A 20,761-nucleotide genomic window follows, 5' to 3' on the forward strand; every position below is an offset into this window, starting at 1 on the left:
ATGAACCCAAACACAGGGCGAGACCAGGACCACAACCTGACCACTGGATTAACACGGTTGGATATGTTCACTGACTAACACTATTGTTAAACACTTGCCTTTTAATACCGTTAAATATGACACTAGCTTGACTGTTCTGTAATAACAGTGTAATATCAGGACAACATTATACAGTGTATCAAAACACATTCATAAATCATCCTGAATGCGCTTATCTGCATTACACTGAATCAGACACATCCCCAGATGCATTGCACTGAATCAGACACATGTCCCACAGCAGAGTAGCAAGGTCTGCATCGTCCTGCAGTAGGGGAAGGGAGTGTTATATTAGTGAAGAGCTTCAGAGCTGGGTGCAGAGATCCATGTGGATCTTTCTGTACATTCACACGCCCCAGTGCTACACGGCTGTGGCTGCAGGCCCAACACACACACCCCCAGTCCATGAGTCCACATACACACACACACACACACACACACACACACACACAGAGAACATCCTGATCTTGCCCCTGCACTGAGGGCTGTGTCACTTCGTCAGTGAGGGACACTTTTAGGCCAACAACCATAGCCTGGGGTGGGTCTGGGAGGGGAAGAATAGAGTAGAGAACACATTCAGCTAGCGCTCTACCTGCAGGCTTTCCCTCTAGGTCAGTGTGAACTTGAACTTGAATGTGATAGGCCTATGTCCAATTTGACTGAATGTGAATTGGTTTTCTATGTGGTCATAGTGGTTTCAGTGTGGCGTTTTGGAAGCACACTCATTATTACATAGTTATTACCATTATAAGGTAGCCTATACTATGCTGGACTATTCCTGGTCGTCTGCAGAGCTTCTACATACTGTTGAGAGAGGATGGACTGCATTCATGTGAGCAAAGGTGTGAGGCAGGGAGGCACTGACTGTGAGACACGTGAATGAACACACATACGCACGCGCACCCACACATTTCAAGCACATCCTACAGAAGAAAGGACACGCCCATGGAGCAACAAGTGGATGACACGCGACAATTAAGACCCACAACAACAGGTGGGCACCGCGCCATTAGGAGCAAGGGGTGACATATTGACAAGAGAAACAGGGAAGTAGAATGTGGGCAAAAGTATTGACTCTGTGGGAAGAAAACACCGACTGTAAAAGTCAGGGCACGGTTAAACAACGGCCGAAAATAGCGCTTAATCGGCGCGGTTTACCTGCGGTTGCAGAGAGAGGGCGAAGAGAAAAATCGCGGTCCACTGCTGTCCACGTCGCCGATCTTTCCTCATCTCGGTCCTGGCGCTGCTCCTCGCACCTCCGCTGCAGCAATCAACCGGCTTTCGTCCGTGCGCTCTTTCTCTCTCCATCTCAACTTCACAGGATCGAGGATTTAAAACGACGCGGTGTCCCCTCTTCTCTATAACCCTTTCTCAGCTCTCTTTAAACGCCAGTTCATCGTGTCGTACTAGGCTTGAAAGAAAGCATTTTTGCCTTACTTGTATTGTTCCCCTTGGGGAGTTTCTCCTGCCTGCCCGCCCCTCCTCGACCCCTCTCCCCGGCTTCTCCCTCTTGGTGCGGTGTCCAGGGTGGGTCTCTCCACAGAAGAAAAAAAAACACTCTCACTCCACCAGGTCGATCTTCCCTCCACCTGCCGTTAAGAGGCTTTGAATGTCAGACCTGCTGGCTCCCTGACTTGAGCTCTCATCCCAATTACAATATCCCTCTGCGCAACGTACTCGCCCTTCAAACTAAACACATACGCATACACCCCTTCCTTCTTTGCGCAACGGACTCAAATTGATACCCAAATGAAGTAGGATCTCCCTCTCTACCAGTCAAGACTCTACGCTCTCTTGTTTATCCACTGCATGCTGCGTCCCTCACTCTTTCCGTAGGCTTTCCAACCCCGTGTGGTCACTTCACTCAGGGCTAACCGATCCGAATCACCCAGGTCCCGTGCAATGCTCCGTGCGTATCGGCTGTGGGAAAGAACTCAGCGAAAAGGGATGCCAGCCAGTGACGAGAGGCTGTGTGAGTGTGTGTGTGTGTGTGGGGGGGGTGTGTCCTCCTCAGGCAGGGGATATCCGTCTTCTCGTTTTATGTGCACGCGGTCTGTGCGCTCGCACCCCTGGACGGTTCCCATGGGTTCCCATCGTTGCTGCAATGCCTGTCATCTCCTTTCCTTCTCTCACCATCTCACAGAGCCATTAAACCAAGGAGTAGGTAGGTATTGATTAAACTGATACTGTTTTAATTACTCTTGTAGAAAAGTATAACTGCATGAGCAGACTTTTGATAGCCTATAAAAAAAATGGGCATATTGAACCTCTTTTCAAATCACTTCTCTCGCCTATTTGACCATGAAATTAGATATTGTGTAATTCAACTCGACTCTGTAATAGAATAATGGGCCTAACCCCCGTTTCGGGCCTCGTTTAATCCGGTATAGATCAAAGCGCTGCTGTGCCAATTAAGTAGGCTATCGGCCACAGCCTGCACTGTCAGTAACTGGTCGGCAAACTGAAAGAGTTTCTATGGGACTACCTCAGCGCAATTAGGAGACCACTTATTATGGTAGTGGAGAATGTATTTACTAACAGACTCCAATCAAGCCTGTGTGCAAAACAAAGGGGAGAGAGAAGAAAATACACTAAAGTGTGTCTCTTAGATCGAGTTTGAGTTTGAAGGGACCCCTCGCCATTGAGAGTGGCCATACGGGTGGCTGAGCAAAGTATGTGGTGTTTATGCTGTGCTATTCTTAAGTCAGACCACAGCTGATGATTAGCCGCTTTAAATCGTTTGATTATGCGTGTACACGAAAGGACATGACATCATTTCTCCCAGCTCTGACCCTCTCGTGTCTGTGTGTGTGTGACTGCTTATGCACATTTACAATTAAACCTGCCTGGTCAACTACACACATTCCACCGCTTCATTATACCGCCAACTATAAAGGGGTAGATGCCAAAAAGCCATAACAAAAGTGAAAAAATTATTTCCGCTAAAATGTAAGTAAAAAAAACAACCTATGGCCTAGTTACAATAACCTATGTCAAAACAACTCCAAATGTTATATGGCCACCTTCAATTTTGAGTTTATATCCAATTTAATGAAGCGTTTCATGCATTAGTGACTTGAATTTGTCCTCTGGTATGACATTACAATTAATGTTAATGTAAAGGTTTATTGATTCCCAAATAGACAATAATGTTTTTTAACGTTTTTTTTTTTCAAATGAAGAACACAATGTCCTTGATGATAACGAAGTGTCTTGCTATTACATTTTGGGTAAGATTCACAGTAATTTCACTAAACCTTGATTTTAAAAAAGCAATTATCTTACTATGTTATCTGCCTCATTACATTTAGTGAAATTGGCTTCATCCCATTGGACATTATGTCACACCGATGGACAATACACAACAGGCAGTCAAATTGTGCTGTTAAAACATAATTAATTACACTTTCAGAAGTTTCTGACCACTGTAAAAATGCTTCAAAACATCAGTTCTAAACATCCGTAATGGATCCTCATTAAAGGATTTGAAGTGTAGCCTACTCATTCCAATTACAGGGACACAAAAGAGTCCTGGATAATTTGTGTGCCTGCTGCCTCCCTTGGATGTGGTAGCTGTTTCTCAGGCTCCCACTGCGAAATCTATGATCACCATGGTAGGCACAGAAACTACCATCTAAAGTTGATAGGGCACACATTCCAATGATAAGCCTGTGCCAAAAGCGAGAGCACCCCCGACAGGTCAAGGGCAGGCAGAGGTCAGGGCACAGTCCATAAGGTACAGAATGGCAGGCAGGCTTAGGGTGAGGGCAGGCAGAGGTCAGTAATCCAGGGCAGTGTCCGGGCGTACTCCACCCACACGAATTGCTGGCTCCAGGTGGTGGGGTTGGCCGAGACGAGGCACCGAAGAGTTGTCTCCAGGTCCTGATTGGCTCACTCTGACTGGCCGTTGGATTGAGGATGAAAACCGGAGGACAGGCTGGCCGACGACCCAGTGAGGGTGCAGAATGCCTTGCAGAACCGGGACGAGAACTGAGGACCACGGTCGGAGACCATGTCCACTGGAAGTCCATGGATCCGGAAGACGTGCTGCACCATGAGCTGGGCCATCTCCTTGGCAGAAGGTAGCTTGGGGAGGGGAATGAAATGGACAGTGCGGGACAGGAAGAGGTTGAAGGAGGCCAGCCGGAGCTTGCCGAGGAGTCTTGTTCTGAGCACAGACAGTGCAGGCGGTGACAAACGCAGAGACGTCAGAGACCATGGTGGGCCACCAAAAACGTTGTCGCACAAAGCCAGGGTCCGACGTGAGCCAGGGTGGCAGGCAAGCCTGGAGGAATGAGCCCATTCCAGGACTGGGGAGTGGGTAGCGTCTGGGACACACATCAGGTTAGCCCCTGGGGTCCGGCTGGGAACACTGCGCCTCACAGACCTGGTTCTCTAAACCCCAGATGAGGGTAGCCGCCAGGCACGAAGTAGGAAGGATGGTCTCGGGGTCCGAGTGAGTAGCAGTGGGGCTATAGCGACATGAAAGCGCGTCCGGCTTAACATTCTTAGACCCCGGGCAGTAGGAGATGGTAAAGTTGAACCGGGTGAACAAGAGGGCCCATCGAGCTTGCCTGGATGCAGCTTAAGGTCTAGAGCAGAACGCTGGGACAGGACAGCCCCCACTCCGACATCCGAAGTGTCTACCTCAACCACGAACTGACAGGATGGGTCCGGATGGATCAATATGGGAGCTGTGGTGAAGCAGTGCGTAAGGTCCAGGAACACCCGGTCAGCAGCTGGGGACCACGTGAACGGGACTTTGGGATTGGTGAGTGCTGACCGGGGGGAAGCCAGGGTGCTGTAACCCCGGATAAAACCGCAATAGAAATGGGCAAATCCTAAGAAGCATTGCAGCTGCACTCTGGACGTGGGTTGGGGCCAATCCACCACCGCTCTCACCTTGTCCGGATCCATCTGCACATTCCCAGCAGCGATGATGTATCCAAGGAAGGAGATGGTGGAGCGATGGAACTCGCATTTTTCGGCTTTGACAAAAAGCTGGTTCTCCAGAAGACGCTGGAGGACCTTTCGGACGTGGAGAACATGTTTTTGAGCCAAGCGGGAAAAGACGAGGATGTTGTCGAGGTAGACGAACACAAACTGGTTCAACATGACGCGGAGAACGTCATTAACCAGGGACCGGAACACAACAGGAGCATTGGTCAGACCGAATGGCATCACCAGGTATTCGTAGTGTCTGCTAGCAGTGTTGAAGGCTGTCTTCCACTCGTCACCTTCCCATATCCGCACCAGGTGGTAGGCGTTCCTCAGGTCCAACTTAGAGAAGATAGTGGCCCCCTGGAGCTGCTCGAAAGCTGAGGCGATGAGTGGTAGTGGGTAGCGGTTCTTAACCTTGATGTAGTCGATGTACAGGCGCACGGTTTTGTCCTTCTTCTCCACAAAGAAGAACCCTGCGCCGGCGTGGGAGGCAGAAGGACAGATACCCCCTGCAGCAAGGGAGTCCTCGATGTACGTCTCCATAGCCTTGGTCTTCAGACCCGACAGTGAATACAGCCATCCCTGGGGTGGTGTAGTGCCCGGGAGAAGGTAGATCCCGCAGTCATAGGGTAGTCCCCTGTAGCTCAGTTGGTAGAGCATGGCGCTTGCAATGCCAGGGTTGTGGGTTCGTTTCCCACGGGGGGCCAGTATGAAAAATGTATACACTCACTAACTGTAAGTCGCTCTGGATAAGAGCGTCTGCTAAATGACTAAAATGTAAAAAATAGGGTAGATGCAGAGGAAGCAAAGTGGTGCGGGACTTGCTGAAGACCTCCCGGAGGTCCTGGTACTCCGTGGGAATGGCGAAGAGGTCAGAGGCTTCTTCTGAGCCCACAGGAAGATGTCCCGGGGCAGGCTGCGCCGACTTCAGGCAATGGGCACGGCAGAACGGGCTCCAGCCCATGATAGTACCAGCAGTCCAGTTGATAAGGGGATTGTGGCGCTGGAGCGAAGAAAACCCCAATACCACAGGAACCTGAGGAGACTTGATGAGCATTAACTGTATTGACTCACTGTGGTTCCCGGACACACGCAGGTGGATAGGAGTAGTATTGTGGGTGACCCTGCCTATAGAGCGCCCATCCAGTGCTCTAACGTCCATGGGAATGGAAAGTGGCTGAGTGGGGATGCCCAGCTCAGACACCAGGGTAGCATACATGAAACTCTTGGCCCCAGAGTCAATGAGAACCCGGAGAGATTTCGACTGGTCGCCCCACAGCAGGATGGCATGGAGAGGGGTGCGAGTAAGGGGAGAATAACAATTATCTGTATGGCCCACCAGAGAACTCATACCTACTGACAGGTAGACACATAATGACTGACAGTTCCGCAATACAGACAACTCTGGGTGTTAAGTCTGCGTAAGCATTCGGCTGGAGACAGCCTAGCTCTGCGGAGTTGCATCGGCTCTGGAAGAGGCGAGTCGGCAGACCTCGGAGACTCTCGGGGGAACTCGGGTAAGCTCGGATTCTCTCGGGACGTAGACGCCGGGGACTTCAGGGGTTCCTCAGAGACAAGGTGGGAACCTTGGGCGAGCAATTGGGACCAGAATCAGACCTCCTCTCCCTCCTACGTTCCCGTAGCCGCCCATCGATCCAGATGGTCAAGGCGATGAGCGAGTTGAGATCCGTAGGCAGCTCCTGGGCTGCGAGCTCGTCTTCAACCTCCTCCGATAATCCATAAAGGAACATGTCGAACAGGGATTCCGGGTTCCAGGCACTCTCGGAAGCCAATGTGCGGAAATCAACAGCATAGTCCGCCACACTGCGGGAGTCTTGGCGAAGCTGGAGTAACTTCCGGGTAGCTTCTCTTCCGAACAACGGAGAATCAAAAACCTTCTTTACCTCAGCCACAAACTCCTCCAGGCTGAAACACACGGCCGTAGCCCAGGCGAGAGCCCTCCCGGCCATTAGAGATGAGATACGCTATCTTCGAGCGTTCCGAGGGGAAGGACGAGGGCTGCAGCTCGAAAATTAGGGAACACTGGGGGAGAAACGCCCGACATGTTCCTGACCCTCCAGCGAAGCATTCCGGAGGAGGTAAGCGGGATTCTCGGGAAGCTGGGGTGGCCTGGAGAGATGCACTGCTGACAGCGGTGTTACTGAGGGACTGGGAGGTTACTGTCGTGGCCGGCTGCCTCACCGGAATTGTAATGTATTCAGGGCACATCATGGCGTCCTGTGAGGTCTGGAATCCTTCCATAAGACCTCAAAGTAACTCCTCGTGTCTCCCAATGGTGGCTCCATGGGAGGAGACGGCATTGCGGAGCTGGTCCGAGTGTGCTGGGTCAGTCATGGCCAGTTCGTACTATCAGACCTCAGGATAAGACCCAGATGCAGACAGTTCGAAATAACAAACGTTTATTTACAAAACAGGGGGCAGGCAAATGACAGGTCAAGGGCAGGCAGAGGTCAGTAATCCAGGGCAGAGTCCATAAGGTACAGAACGGCAGGCAGGCTCAGGGTCAGGGCAGGCAGAGGTCAGTAATCCAGGGCAGTGTCAATAGGTACAGAGCGGCAGGCAGGCTCAGGGTCAGGGCAGGCAGAATGGTCAAAACTGGGAGAACTAGAAAACAGGGACTAAAGAGAAACAGGAGTACGCAAAAAAACGCTGGTAGGCTTGACGAGACAAGACGAACTGGCAACAGACAAACAGAAAACACAGGTATAAATGCACAGGGGATAATGGGGAAAATGGGTGACACCTGGAGGGGGGTGGAGACAAGTACAAGACAGGTGAAACAGATCAGGGTGTGACACCCCGTCTGCATAGCCGCAGGAAGTAGGGGTGCTGACGGGTGCTGAGGGGTGCAACAGGATACAAATAGGTTTAATGCAAATAAGTTTTATTTGATTTAAAGTAATTATAAACGTTTATTCATGTTTCTGTCCCCTGGATTGACAGCTATTTCCTCTGGTGTGACACCATCTTCATTTCACACCAAGGAAAACAGTTGTCACCCTGTTGGAAATCTCAGGCTGTACGGTCCATTTTGGGTCTTATTGTTAACAGTACAGCCATCCATATGACAGTACAGCCATCCACAACATGTTTTCATAGCTTTTTATACTTCAAATGTCAAAAAGTATTATTATTGTTATATATATAGTACCAGTCAAAAGTTTGGACACACCTACTCATTCTAGGGGTTTTCTTTATTTTTACTATTTTCGACATTGTAGAATAATAGTGAAGACATCAGAACTACGAAATAACACATATGGAATCATGTAGTAACCAAAAAGGTGTTAAACAAATCAACATATATTTTATATTTGAGATTCTTCAAAGTTGCCACCCTTTGTCTTGATGACAGCTTTGTATACTCTTGGCATTCTCTCAACCAGCTTCATGAGGTAGTCACCTGGAATGCATTTCAACTAACAAGTACAGTGGGGAAAAAAAGTATTTAGTCAGCCACCAATTGTGCAAGTTCTCCCACTTAAAAAGATGAGAGAGGCCTGTCATTTTCATCATAGGTACACGTCAACTATGACAGAGAAATTGAGGAAAAAAAATCCAGAAAATCACATTGTAGGATTTTTAATGAATTTATTTGCAAATTATGGTGGAAAATAAGTATTTAGTCACCTACAAACAAGCAAGATTTCTGGCTCTCACAGACCTGTAACTTCTTCTTTAAGAGGCTCCTCTGTCCTCCACTCGTTACCTGTATTAATGGCACCTGTTTGAACTTGTTATCAGTATAAAAGACACCTGCCACAACCTCAAACAGTCACACTCAAAACTCCACTATGGCCAAGACCAAAGAGCTGTCAAAGGACACCAGAAACAAAATTGTAGACCTGCACCAGGCTTGGTTTGAAGAAATCAACTGTGGGAGCAATTATTAGGAAATGGAAGACATACAAGACCACTGATAATCTCCCTCGATCTGGGGCTCCACGCAAGATCTCACCCTGTGGGGTCAAAATGATCACAAGAACGGTGAGCAAAAATCCCAGAACCACACGGGGGGACCTAGTGAATGACCTGCAGAGCTGGGACCAAAGTAACAAAGCCTACCATCAGTAACACACTACGCCGCCAGGGACTCAAATCCTGCAGTGCTAGACATGTCCCCCTGCTTAAGCCAGTACATGTCCAGGCCAGTCTGAAGTTTGCTAGAGTGCATTTGGATGATCCAGAAGAGGATTGGGAGAATGTCATATGGTCAGATGAAACCAAAATATAACTTTTTGGAAAAAACTCAACTCGTCGTGTTTGGAGGACAAAGAATGCTGAGTTGCATCCAAAGAACACCATACCTACTGTGAAGCATGGGGGTGGAAACATCATGCTTTGGGGCTGTTTTTCTGCAAAGGGACCAGGACGACTGATCCGTGTAAAGGAAAGAATGAATGGGGCCATGTATCGTGAGATTTTGAGTGAAAACCTCCTTCCATCAGCAAGGGCATTGAAGATGAAACGTGGCTGGGTCTTTCAGCATGACAATGATCCCAAACACACCGCCCGGGCAACGAAGGAGTGGCTTCGTAAGAAGCATTTCAAGGTCCTGGAGTGGCCTAGCCAGTCTCCAGATCTCAACCCCATAGAAAATCTTTGGAGAGAGTTGAAAGTCCGTGTTGCCCAGCGACAGCCCCAAAACATCACTGCTCTAGAGGAGATCTGCATGGAGGAATGGGCCAAAATACATTTACATTTACATTTACATTTTAGTCATTTAGCAGACGCTCTTATCCAGAGCGACTTACAGGAGCAATTAGGGTTAAGTGCCTTGCTCAAGGGCATATTTACGTCATTTAGCAGACGCTCTTATCCAGAGCGACTACAAATTGGTGCATTCACCCTATAGCCAGTGGGATAACCACTTTACAATTATACTTTTTGTAGAAGGATTACTTTATCCTATCCCAGGTGTTCCTTAAAGAGGTGGGGTTTCAAATGTCTCCGGAAGGTGGTGAGTGACTCCGCTGTCCTGGCGTCATGAGGGAGCTTGTTCCACCATTGGGGTGCCAGAGCAGCGAACAGCTTTGACTGGGCTGAGCGGGAACTATGCTTCCGCAGAGGAAGGGGAGCCAGCAGGCCAGAGGTGGATGAACGCAATGCCCTCGCCTGGGTGTAGGGACTGATCAGAGCCTGAAGGTACGGAGGTGCCGTTCCCCTCACTGCTCCATAGGCAAGCACCATGGTCTTGTAACGGATGCGAGCTTCAACTGGAAGCCAGTGGAGTGTGCGGAGGAGGGGGTGACGTGAGAGAACTTGGGAAGGTTGAACACCAGACGGGCTGCGGCATTCTGGATGAGTTGTAGGGTTTAATGGCACAGGCAGGGAGCCCAGCCAACAGCGAGGTTGCAGTAATCCAGACGGGAGATGACAAGTGCCTGGATTAGGACCTGTGCCGCTTCCTGTGTAAGGCAGGGTCGTACTCTCCGAATGTTGTAGAGCATGAACCTGCAGGATCGGGTCACCGCCTTGATGTTGGCGGAGAAACGACAGGGTGTTGTCCAGGGTCACGCCAAGGCTCTTCGCACTCTGGGAGGAGGACACAACGGAGTTGTCAACCGTGATGGCGAGATCATGGAACGGGCAGTCCTTCCCCGGGAGGAAGAGCAGCTCCGTCTTGCCAGGGTTCAGCTTGAGGTGGTGATCCGTCATCCATACTGATATGTCGGCCAGACATGCAGAGATGCGATCGCCACCTGGTTATCAGAAGGGGGAAAGGAGAAGATTAGTTGTGTATCGTCAGCGTAGCAATGATAGGAGAGGCCATGTGAGGATATGACAGAGCCAAGTGACTTGGTGTATAGGGAGAAAAGGAGAGGGCCTAGAACTGAGCCCTGGGGGACACCAGTGGTGAGAGCACGTGGTGCGGAGACAGCTTCTCGCCATGCCACTTGGTAGGAGCGACCGGTCAGGTAGGACGCAATCCAATACTTTTTTTCCCCACTGTATGCCTTGTAAAAAGTTAATTTGTGGAATTTCTTTCCTTCTTAATGTGTTTGAGCCAATCAGTTGTGTTGTGACAAGGTAGGGTTGGTATACAGAAGATAGCCCTATTTGGTAAAAGACCAAGTCCATGTTATGGCAAGAACAGCTCAAATAAGTAAAGAGAAACGACAGTCCATCATTACTTTAAGACATGAAGGTCAGTCAATTCAGAACATTTCAAGAACTTTTCAAGTTTATTCAAGTGCAGTCGCTGTCACGTTCGCTTAAGGAGGAGGACCAATGCGCAGCGTTGAATGCGTACATATTATTTATTAAACAGATCACCCGATCAAAACAACGAACGAAACGTGAAGTCCTTCGATACACACAAACCAAAAGGAACAAGAAACCACAACACAAAGTGAAAAGACCGATAGTTAAATATGGCTCCCAATCAGAGACAACCAGCTGACACTCGTTGCCTCTGATTGGGAGTCACTCAGGCCAACCTAGATATACAAAACATAGACTTACACACCCTGGCTCAACATAACATAGTCCCCAGAGCCAGGGCGTGACAGTCGCAAAAAACACCAAGCGCTATGATGAAACTAGCGCTCATGAGGACCACCACAGGAAAGGAAGACCCAGAGTTACCTCTGCTGCAGAGGATAAGTTAATTAGTTACCAGCCTCAGAAATTGGCAATTAAATGCACCTCAGATTGCAGCCCAAATAAATGCTTCACAGAGTTCAAGTAATAGACACAGCTCAACATCAACTGTTCAGAGACTGCGTGAATCAGGCCTTCATGGTCGAATTTCTGCAAAGAAACCACTACTAGAGGACACCAATAATAAGAAGAGACTTGCTTGGGTCAAGAAACACGAGCAATGGACAATAGACCGTTGGAGAGCTGTCCTTTGGTCTGATGAGTCCAGATTTGGGATTTTTGGTTCCAACCACAGTGTCTTTGTGAGACGCAGAGTAGGTGAACGGACGATCTCTGCATGTGTGGTTCCCACCATGAAGCATGGAGGAGGAGGTGTGATGGTGCGGGGTGCTTTGCTGGTGACACTGTCAGTGATTTATTTAGAATTCAAGGCACACTTAACCAGCATGGCTACCACAGCATTCTGCAGCGATAAGCCATCCCATCTGGTTTGTGCTTGGTGGGACTATAATTTGTTTTTCAACAGGACGATGACCCAAAACACACCTCCAGGCTGTGTAAGGGCTATTTGACCAAGAAGGAGAGTGATGAAGTGCTGCATCAGATGACCTGGCCTCCACAATCACCCGACCTCAACCCAATTGAGATGGTTTGGGATGAGTTGGACCGCAGAGTGAAGTAAAAGCAGCCAACAAGTGCTCAGCATATGTGGGAACTCCTTCAAGACTGTTGGAAAAAGCATTCCAGGTGACTACCTCATGAAGCTGGTTGAGAGAATGCCAAAAGTGTGCAAAGCTGTCATCAAGGCAAAGGGTGGCTACTTTGAAGAATCTAAAATGTAAAATAAAATTTGATTTGTTTAACACTTTTTGGTTACTACATGATTCCATGTGTGTTATTTCATAGTTTTGATTTCTTCACTATTATTCTACAATGTAGAAAATAGTAAAAATAAAGAAAAACCCTTGAATGAGTAGGTGTGTCAAAACTTTTGACTGGTACTGTACATTGAAAAAGTGTCACACCAAGGGACGAAGAAATTTACCCCTTTTATGGCATTGGCAGAGACATGCAATATTTTGCTAAATATTCCTGATAAAGCTTACAACCTGTTCATGCCATGTGCTCCAGCCATGTTTTCTCTACTTCCTTCTTGCAAGAGAACCCTTCCCGGTGCAATGATGCCCAAATGCTGGCTTGCTGTTTAATCACAGAATTGTGTCACACACCAAGTGGACATTGCTTAATCAATCAGAACTATTTGGAAATGTCGTGAATAGACTCTCTTGAAATACATTTCTGTGTTATAACTAAAAGAATAGGTGAAGGGATTGTTATTCATTTTTTAAATTAATTTACTTAAGTTCAAAGTTCCACCACCTTACCTGGGACATTCACACCATTGGACAATTGTCACGTTGGGTTCAAAATTGTTAGAAAAAAAATAATACACTGCATAAATTTACTCATGATCCAAGTAAAAAAAAAATGCTTTTAGTATTATAGGCTATTACAATTTTAGCCAATTTAAGTTGTTATATTTGTGTTTGACATCATGGTAAAAAAAAAGGGGTGTCACGTCAACTACCCAAAGCATCCGGTTTCCTGTATGTGCATAAAGGTAATGCTGTATGTAGCCATCTTGACATTGAATACATTTTATACAAATGGATGAGAAGCATACGATGAAAGAGAAGTGTGGGCTGCGTTTTTTTGCATTTTGGCACTGGTTCCACTAAATATTTTCCACTGTCCATCTAGTTCCTGTCCGCGCGTCCGTTGGAACCAAGACTACAGGACAATGTGTCCACTTCATGCCTGAAATATAATGAGCCAATTTTAGTGACCCCGGTCCTCCCCCTCTCTTTCCCTCCCTTCTCTGTGAGAGCAGGGATGGACTTGTTGCTTACGCTGACGCCCCTGGCAACCAGTAGGCCTAGTATCTCCGTTGCCCCGCGCTGCGCCGTGACCCATGGACAGAACAGAGGGCTCTTGAAGCATGCAGCGCTCATTAGCATAGAGCAGCAGTGACCCCGAGACATGTGCTGAATTTCAATCATCCTCCCTCCCTCCCACCCTCACTCCCTCTCTCCAGAATGAAGCGATCTGCAGGTTGATTCTACATTATATTGGCACCTTGTGAAGAGTGAAGGGCCTGTTGTTATCATCTACACTGGCAGCTTGATGTACAGAGCGACTTGGTCGGTAATTGCTTTGAATACCTGACATTAGTGGTTGGGTGATTGGTGCCATCTGATGGTGACCGTCTTAATGACACATACATAAGTAATGAGAGATCATCAAGGGGCCCCAAACTATCCACGACTTTAACCACATAGTAGTTCTAACTGATGACGTTTTAGGACATTTCATTGGCACAAATTAAGGATGTATATATAGGGTCCATGCATCATTGGAGGCTGTTTTCAACAGGATCTAGGCTATCCTTATAATAGGCCTAGTTGTCGCTATATGACCGTTCAATAACCTCATAGGCTACTTTACTTCAAAGCAATAACAAATGTGCACAATCACAGTAGCCAGTTTACTGTTAAGTGTCAAAGCATGAGAATGGCCAGAGTGCTTTGAAGAGAGCTACATCTACAGATAGATGTGCTCCGGATAGTGAGTGATGGCCAACCAGTGACGCAGCAAGCCATACAGAGATGAGCAGTAGGCTTTGTGTGAAAGATCCTTCAACAGGACAGGAGTAGCCTACAGTAAACACCCCTTAAACATAAAAAAGTGATGTACTTAATTCAGGGTTAGCATAAACTGTTTATTGTCTTTGGAGTGCTATTGATGTTCTAATCTTAATATACGTAGATGTGCTTGGAGATGTCCCACACAGACGGCGGATAAGTTGCCTCAGTTCCCCGGCTGAAAGATCCCAGTGTAGTGAATAGCGAGTCACTAGGCATGTCGCCAAGAGCACGGGACACTGACACACATACACACACACACAGTGCCCCAGCGGCTAAGGTCAGCGCTTTCTCAAGGCAAAATAAGGGAGTGTGGAAAGGCTTGGGAAACTGCAGAAGAATAAGCATGTTGTGTACACTGTAGAGCTGACCTAAAGACAATTATTCAGGGAACAGTAGAAGTCGACAACAGGAGGCCCTTGTTTGCACTGGATACAGTTGATGGTACAGACCTAAATGAACCCTTTCAAGCTTAATTCACAAGTCACTCTGCTCTCCCGTCTTAAATCCAGTTGGAGAGGGGAAGGTGCTCCTTCTTGACTAGCAATTACTCTCCACTATCTTTTTAAGGCCTGTTCTGACTAAACCAGGGAAAAATCATGGGTCCACCAATTCTAACTCATGAATAAACAAACTTTGGTAACTAGTATGGTTCATAAACATAAATGTGTCATAATCACAGGCAAAACATGGTTGATGTTGCCTTGGAATGACCTCAAATTCAACCACAACCACTTAAGACACTTCATGAACTACACACTTTTAAACAGCTACCGGTACAGACAGAGAGCAGTGAAACGTTTATAGTTTTGTGGGAGCAAAGCTGTCCTGGAAAGAAAACTAATGATTTATTGACAGTAGGACACCAGTAAAAAGCCAGTGACCACAGGAGTGCTAAAAATACCCCTAAAAGGCCTTGTCTGGCTAGCTCCCAGTGCTATGAAATTAATAGTGTTTAATTAGGGGTTCACAGCAAAGCTGTGAAACCAATTGTTAATATCTGAATTCTTCATTCTTTTTGACATGATCAAATAACTAAAGCATAGATTGGTAACCTTTTTTCTAATTTGGCACACAGAAACTAGAGGCCATGAGCAACTTGGTCAAAAAGAATGGAACCAAAAGGGAACTATTAGCAATTCACTTTTTGACTATGTAACGCAAATGCTTAAAATAATCATAAAGAATCGTCTTCTCATGGACTAAAAGTCAGATTCACTCCAAATGTGGTCTTTGGACACAATAGTCCCTAAAGAGTTTGAACAAAGATGGCCACACTATAGGGTAATTTCGGAATAAGTGGGAAACTTTTTGCATTTCCGTCTTCTGTAACCTGTTTTGACATCTATCCAACATAGATCTAATTTTGTCCTGTGGAATAAATACTGTGGATCTAAATGTTTTTCCTCATAATCCTGGACTATCGGACCAACATCTTATTACGTTTGCTATCGCAACAAATAATCCGACTTTGCTGACACCACTACAGCATGACGGCCCACAGAGACCACACAGGGTACTTTCCACACTGCCCACCTGCGGTCCAGTGGAGTATGGCTCCAGGGTATTCAGTGAACTACTACCATGTGGATTATACCCCCTCTCTGGAGCCTATGGGAGCCTCAAGCCTGCCTACCGTGCAGCATGGATCCTATGGCCCCTCTCCTCCACCTGTGGGATACTACACAGCACCAGGTACAGCCGCATCCCCAACAACCCAGCGTGTGGATTCTTCTTCTACGTTGGAGTACCAGGGAGTTGCAGCGCTGTGGACATCACTGAATGCGTCATATGGAGTACAGGAAGCACATTTTGCCTATATTGAGCAGAATATACAGTCTTCTTTGCATTATGCAACAGAAGACCAGATCCCGGGCTTCCTCCTGTCAGGGGAGCCCTCTTCAACAGGTTGCCGTGGAGAACATGGGACAGTCATATGGAGGACAGCAGCAAGAAGTTGTCCCTTTGGCCCGAGCACCATTGCCAGTTGTGACTTTGACCATCGGGTGTGACTATATTGCCTCTCCAGCCCCGGCAATGTTGTCGGGCACAGCCACGACTGAGACCGGGCAGGGACACGTCATGTCCTCGGTCCCCGCTGGTCCTCAGAAGTTGTATCATTTGCTGGAATACAGAGCCAAAACAACAAAAATGTGTCACTGTCCCAATAATTATGGAGGACACTGTATATATATATATATATACAGTACCTGTCAAAAGTTTGGACACACCTACTCATTCAAGGGTTTTTCTACATTGTAGAATAATAGTGAAGACATCAAAACTATGAAATAACACATATGGAATCATGTAATAATCAAAGAAGTGTTAAACAAATCAAAATATATTTTATATTTGAGATTCTAAAAAGCAGCCACCCTTTGCCTTGATGACAGCTTTTCACACTCTTGGCATTCTCTCAACCAGATTCATGAGGTAGTCACCTGAAATGCATTTCAATTAACAGGTGGGCCTTCTTAAAAGTTAATTTGTGGAATTTTTTTCCTTCTTAATGCATTTGAGCCAATCAGTTGTGTTGTGACAAGGGTAGGGGTGGTATACAGAAGAAAGCCCTATTTGGTAAAAGACCAAGTCCATATTATGGCAAGAACAGCTCAAATAAGCAAAGAGAAACGACAGTCCATCATTACTTTAAGACATGAAGGTCATTCAATCCGGTAAATTTCAAGAACTGAAAGTTTCTTCAAGTGCAGTTGCAAAAAACATCAAGCGCTATGATGAAACTGGCTCTCATGAGGAACGGCACAGGAAAGGAAGACCCAGAGTTACCTCTGTTGCAGAGGATAAGTTCATTAGCGATAACTCCACCTCAGATTGCAGCCCAAATAAATGCTTCACAGAGTTCAAGTAATAGACACATCTCAACTGTTCAGAGGAGACTGCATGAATCAGGCCTTCATGGTCGAATTGCTGCAAAGAAACCACTACTAAAGGACTCCAATAATAAGAAGAGACTTGCTTGGTCCAAGAAACATGAGCAATGGACGTTAGACCGGTGGAAATCTGTCCTTTGGTCTGATGAGTCCAAATTTGAGATTTTTGGTTCCAACCGCTGTGTCTTTGTGAGACGCAGAGTAGGTGAACGGATGATCTCCGCATGTGTGGTTCCCACCGTGAAGCATGGAGGAGGCGGTGTGATGGTGTGGGGATGTTTGAACTTAACCAGCATAGCTACCACAGCATTCTGCAGCGATACGCCATCCCATCTGGTTTGTGCTTAGTGGTCCTATCATTTGTTTTTCAACAGGACAATGACCCAAAACACACTTCCAGGCTGTGTAAGGGCTATTTGACCAAGAAGGAGAGTGATGGAGTGTTGCATCAGATGACCTGGCCTCCACAATCACCCGACCTCAACCCAATTGAGACGGTTTGGGATGAGTTGGACTGCAGAGTGAAGGAAAGGCAGCCAACAAGTGCTCAGCATATGTGGGAACTCCTTCAAGACTGTTGGAAAAGCATTCCTCATGAAGCTGGTTGAGAGAATGCCAAGAGTGTGCAAAGCTGTCATCAAGGCAAAGGGTGGCTACTTTGAAGAATCTCAAATATATTTTGATTTGTTTAACACTTTTTTGGTTACTACATGATTCCATGTGTGTTATTTCATAGTTTTGATGTATTCAGTATTATTCTACAATGTAGAAAATAGTAAAAATAAAGAACAACCCTTGAATGAGTAGGTGTGTCCAAACTTTTGACTGGTACTGTATATCCCAGTTTATGTCATGTCCCCCTCTTTCTGAATTCTCCCTACCAGTAGATTCATATGAGCACACACGCTAATATGCTAAAATATGGTAAAATTACTTTAAAAGTCTTCTTCTCATGACCTATAGGACCAAATAACACCAAATTGGAATGTAGGCCCAAGGTACATGTCTTAACTAAGTTTGTGAAAAACGAAGGGATTGGTCAAAAGATGGCTGAGTTAATGACAAATAAAAAATCATATTTCATATTTCCATTGAAACCACTGTAAATCCACTTCCCAGTGGCCTATCAACTTGAAATCACTATCATGGACATTCCTAAGATGAACCACCCTGAATAAAGTTATTGATATCTAAAAAAAATAAGGAAACTATTAACATTCTTTGCATATGTAACGCTAATGCTCAAAATCATCTGCAATCATCTTCTCCTCATATTTGAATGCGTCAGATTCACTCCAGATTTTGTATTTAGACTCACTACATCAGTCTTTAATGGTTTTTATAAATTGTTGCTGCATTCAAATATGGCTGCACTGTACCTATGGATGCACGTTAGCACATATGCTAATGCTAAAAATACTTTTTTTTAAATGTTCTCATGACCCATATATCAGATTGACTCCAGATGTAGTATATATACTCAATGAATTAGCCTCTAATTAATTTGAGAATGATTAGTTGCTGCATTCAAATTGGCCACACTACACCACTAGATGGCACCTTATAGGGCTATAAGGGCTGAACCGATGGACATGGGGCCATGAAATCTGGGATGTAAACCTTATTTATATGTGCTTAGAAGATTACCTGCTGCATTCAAAGATAACCAATCTACAGCACTAGACTAAACTTCATATGTGTTATCCTTGTAGTATTGAGATAAACATGATCATGCTTTCACTGATTGCACATAAAGGAAGATAGTTCCTACATGATAGTGTTTGCTTTGTTATTCAACTGATCTTCTATCCTTTCTGTCATCCTGTGAACCGCGCTCATTGCTGACGCAGCTACATTTAATATTGCTTTCTCCTATCGAGACCTTTCAGATCAGCGGTCATTAAAGGCATAAAACCACATTTTGACAACTAAGCCCTTTTTTCTATATACCCAGTCAGGTGAACTTGATGAGGACCACAATGGAAATAAGCCTCCGACCTTTATTATGTTTTTATCCTTGATAATTTTTACATGTATGTAATGTTGTCTCTGGCTGGAGCAGTCTACTGCTTTTAATTATGTAATAAATTAAATCAATCATGGTTACTGTTTTTATGCCAATGCGTGCAGTTTGTAGAAAGTTGTAGGTAGTTTCTGGAGCCAATGCTAATAGTGTTAGCGCAATGACTGGAAGTCTACAAGAACAGCTAGCAATAGCTCCAGAAACAACCTTCAACTTCCTTCAAACATAAAAATGGTATCCATGAGTTCATCTGACTCTGGGAAAGTAAAAAAAAGTGCATAATGGTGAAGGTGCATAAAGATGGCAACCCCATGTACTTACCACAAATGCCTAATTTGCTAAATTCGCTGTATTGTACAGTGCTCTCCGTTACTCTTTTTTGGGGATTGGCATTAGCACAGTATACATGATCCCAATTCTAGCTCCAAGACAGCGGCAATTTGAAAAAATGAAAAAGTAGATTGTGCTGATTTATATGCTCACCGCCCATCCACTCACAGGCACAATCAATGCTAAAGACATTCAAAGAGGAAATGTTTTAAATTAAATCTCCAAAACGTATTTAAATGAATTGAGCACAAAGGGAAAATAGCATTGATGAAATGGGCTATCCAGACATTGTGGTCTGATTCATGGTAGAAATTAGATGAAACTGCAGTGGCTGAGGCCAGACAGGGCAGGGAGTGAGTCAGCAATGATGATTTACGTGGTAGCTCAGAGCCATTCGATTATGACACAATGCTCCAGAAAGAAAGAAATCAAATTACTTTATAGGTTATAATAATCAAATGGAAACGTTATCCCAAAATGTTTTCATTGATTGCAGTATTATCAAGGGGAGGGCACAAACTCAAGTTCTTGCAAAAGTGCAGACAAGAGGCCAAATCAAAGTTTAGACTACAGTCCCACCAGTCTGCAACATGTTGGGAAAAGCGTAATATTTCTCACTGCATTAGTTAGTTAGACACATAGAGGGCTAGAGGACGTAACATTGTATCTGTCCCATTATAGTGTCTGTGAGAGCATGGGCATCTCCATTTTGATATAGTCAATTTTCTACTTCTAATAGATGGTAAACAAACTGAAAGGGTACATATTGCCACCTGGAGTGAGTTGTTTGAACAGGTATAAAGCCATGGTTGGCGATTTACTGCCACCGGCAGTTATGGAAGGTTTGCTCACAAGTAAATTCATTGGCTGATCCATAGAGATGGAAGACATGTCTCCAACAGGGTCACCAGGGGTGATCAGCCAATGAAGATGGAAGTCCCACCCAGTTGACTACATTAAAATGGTGGAAGCCCTCAATGGCGCTGGACATGTTAATACAGCCTTTTGGCCACTAGAGGCCTTGATCATTCTCTATGGGCTGATCCCTGCTGATAAACTGGATGAAATGTTATCCTTCCTTAACCCACAGGAAGTCCCACCCAGTTGAAACTGGCTTTTGGGCACTAGAGTCCTCTATCACTCAATGTGGTTAGACACGCCATAGAAAACACTGAACACTGCCCTCATCAGGGTGTTAATCATCATTG

At 45.8% G+C, this 20,761-nt stretch overlaps 1 protein-coding gene across 1 annotated transcript in view; it reads right to left on the reverse strand.

Moving 5' to 3' along the window:
* LOC121567369 (protein jagged-1b-like) overlaps positions 1 to 2,010 on the reverse strand; it is a 49,743-nt gene extending 47,733 nt beyond the window's left edge. The window contains exon 1 of the mRNA XM_045217075.1: positions 1,198 to 2,010. Within this exon, the coding sequence (XP_045073010.1) occupies positions 1,198 to 1,347 (150 nt within the window). The 5' untranslated portion in view covers positions 1,348 to 2,010. The remainder of the gene's footprint in view (positions 1 to 1,197) is intronic.
* Positions 2,011 to 20,761: the final 18,751 nt, after the last annotated feature.

This window comes from Coregonus clupeaformis, chromosome 6, assembly GCF_020615455.1.
Source record: "Coregonus clupeaformis isolate EN_2021a chromosome 6, ASM2061545v1, whole genome shotgun sequence".
NCBI lineage: Eukaryota > Metazoa > Chordata > Actinopteri > Salmoniformes > Salmonidae > Coregonus > Coregonus clupeaformis.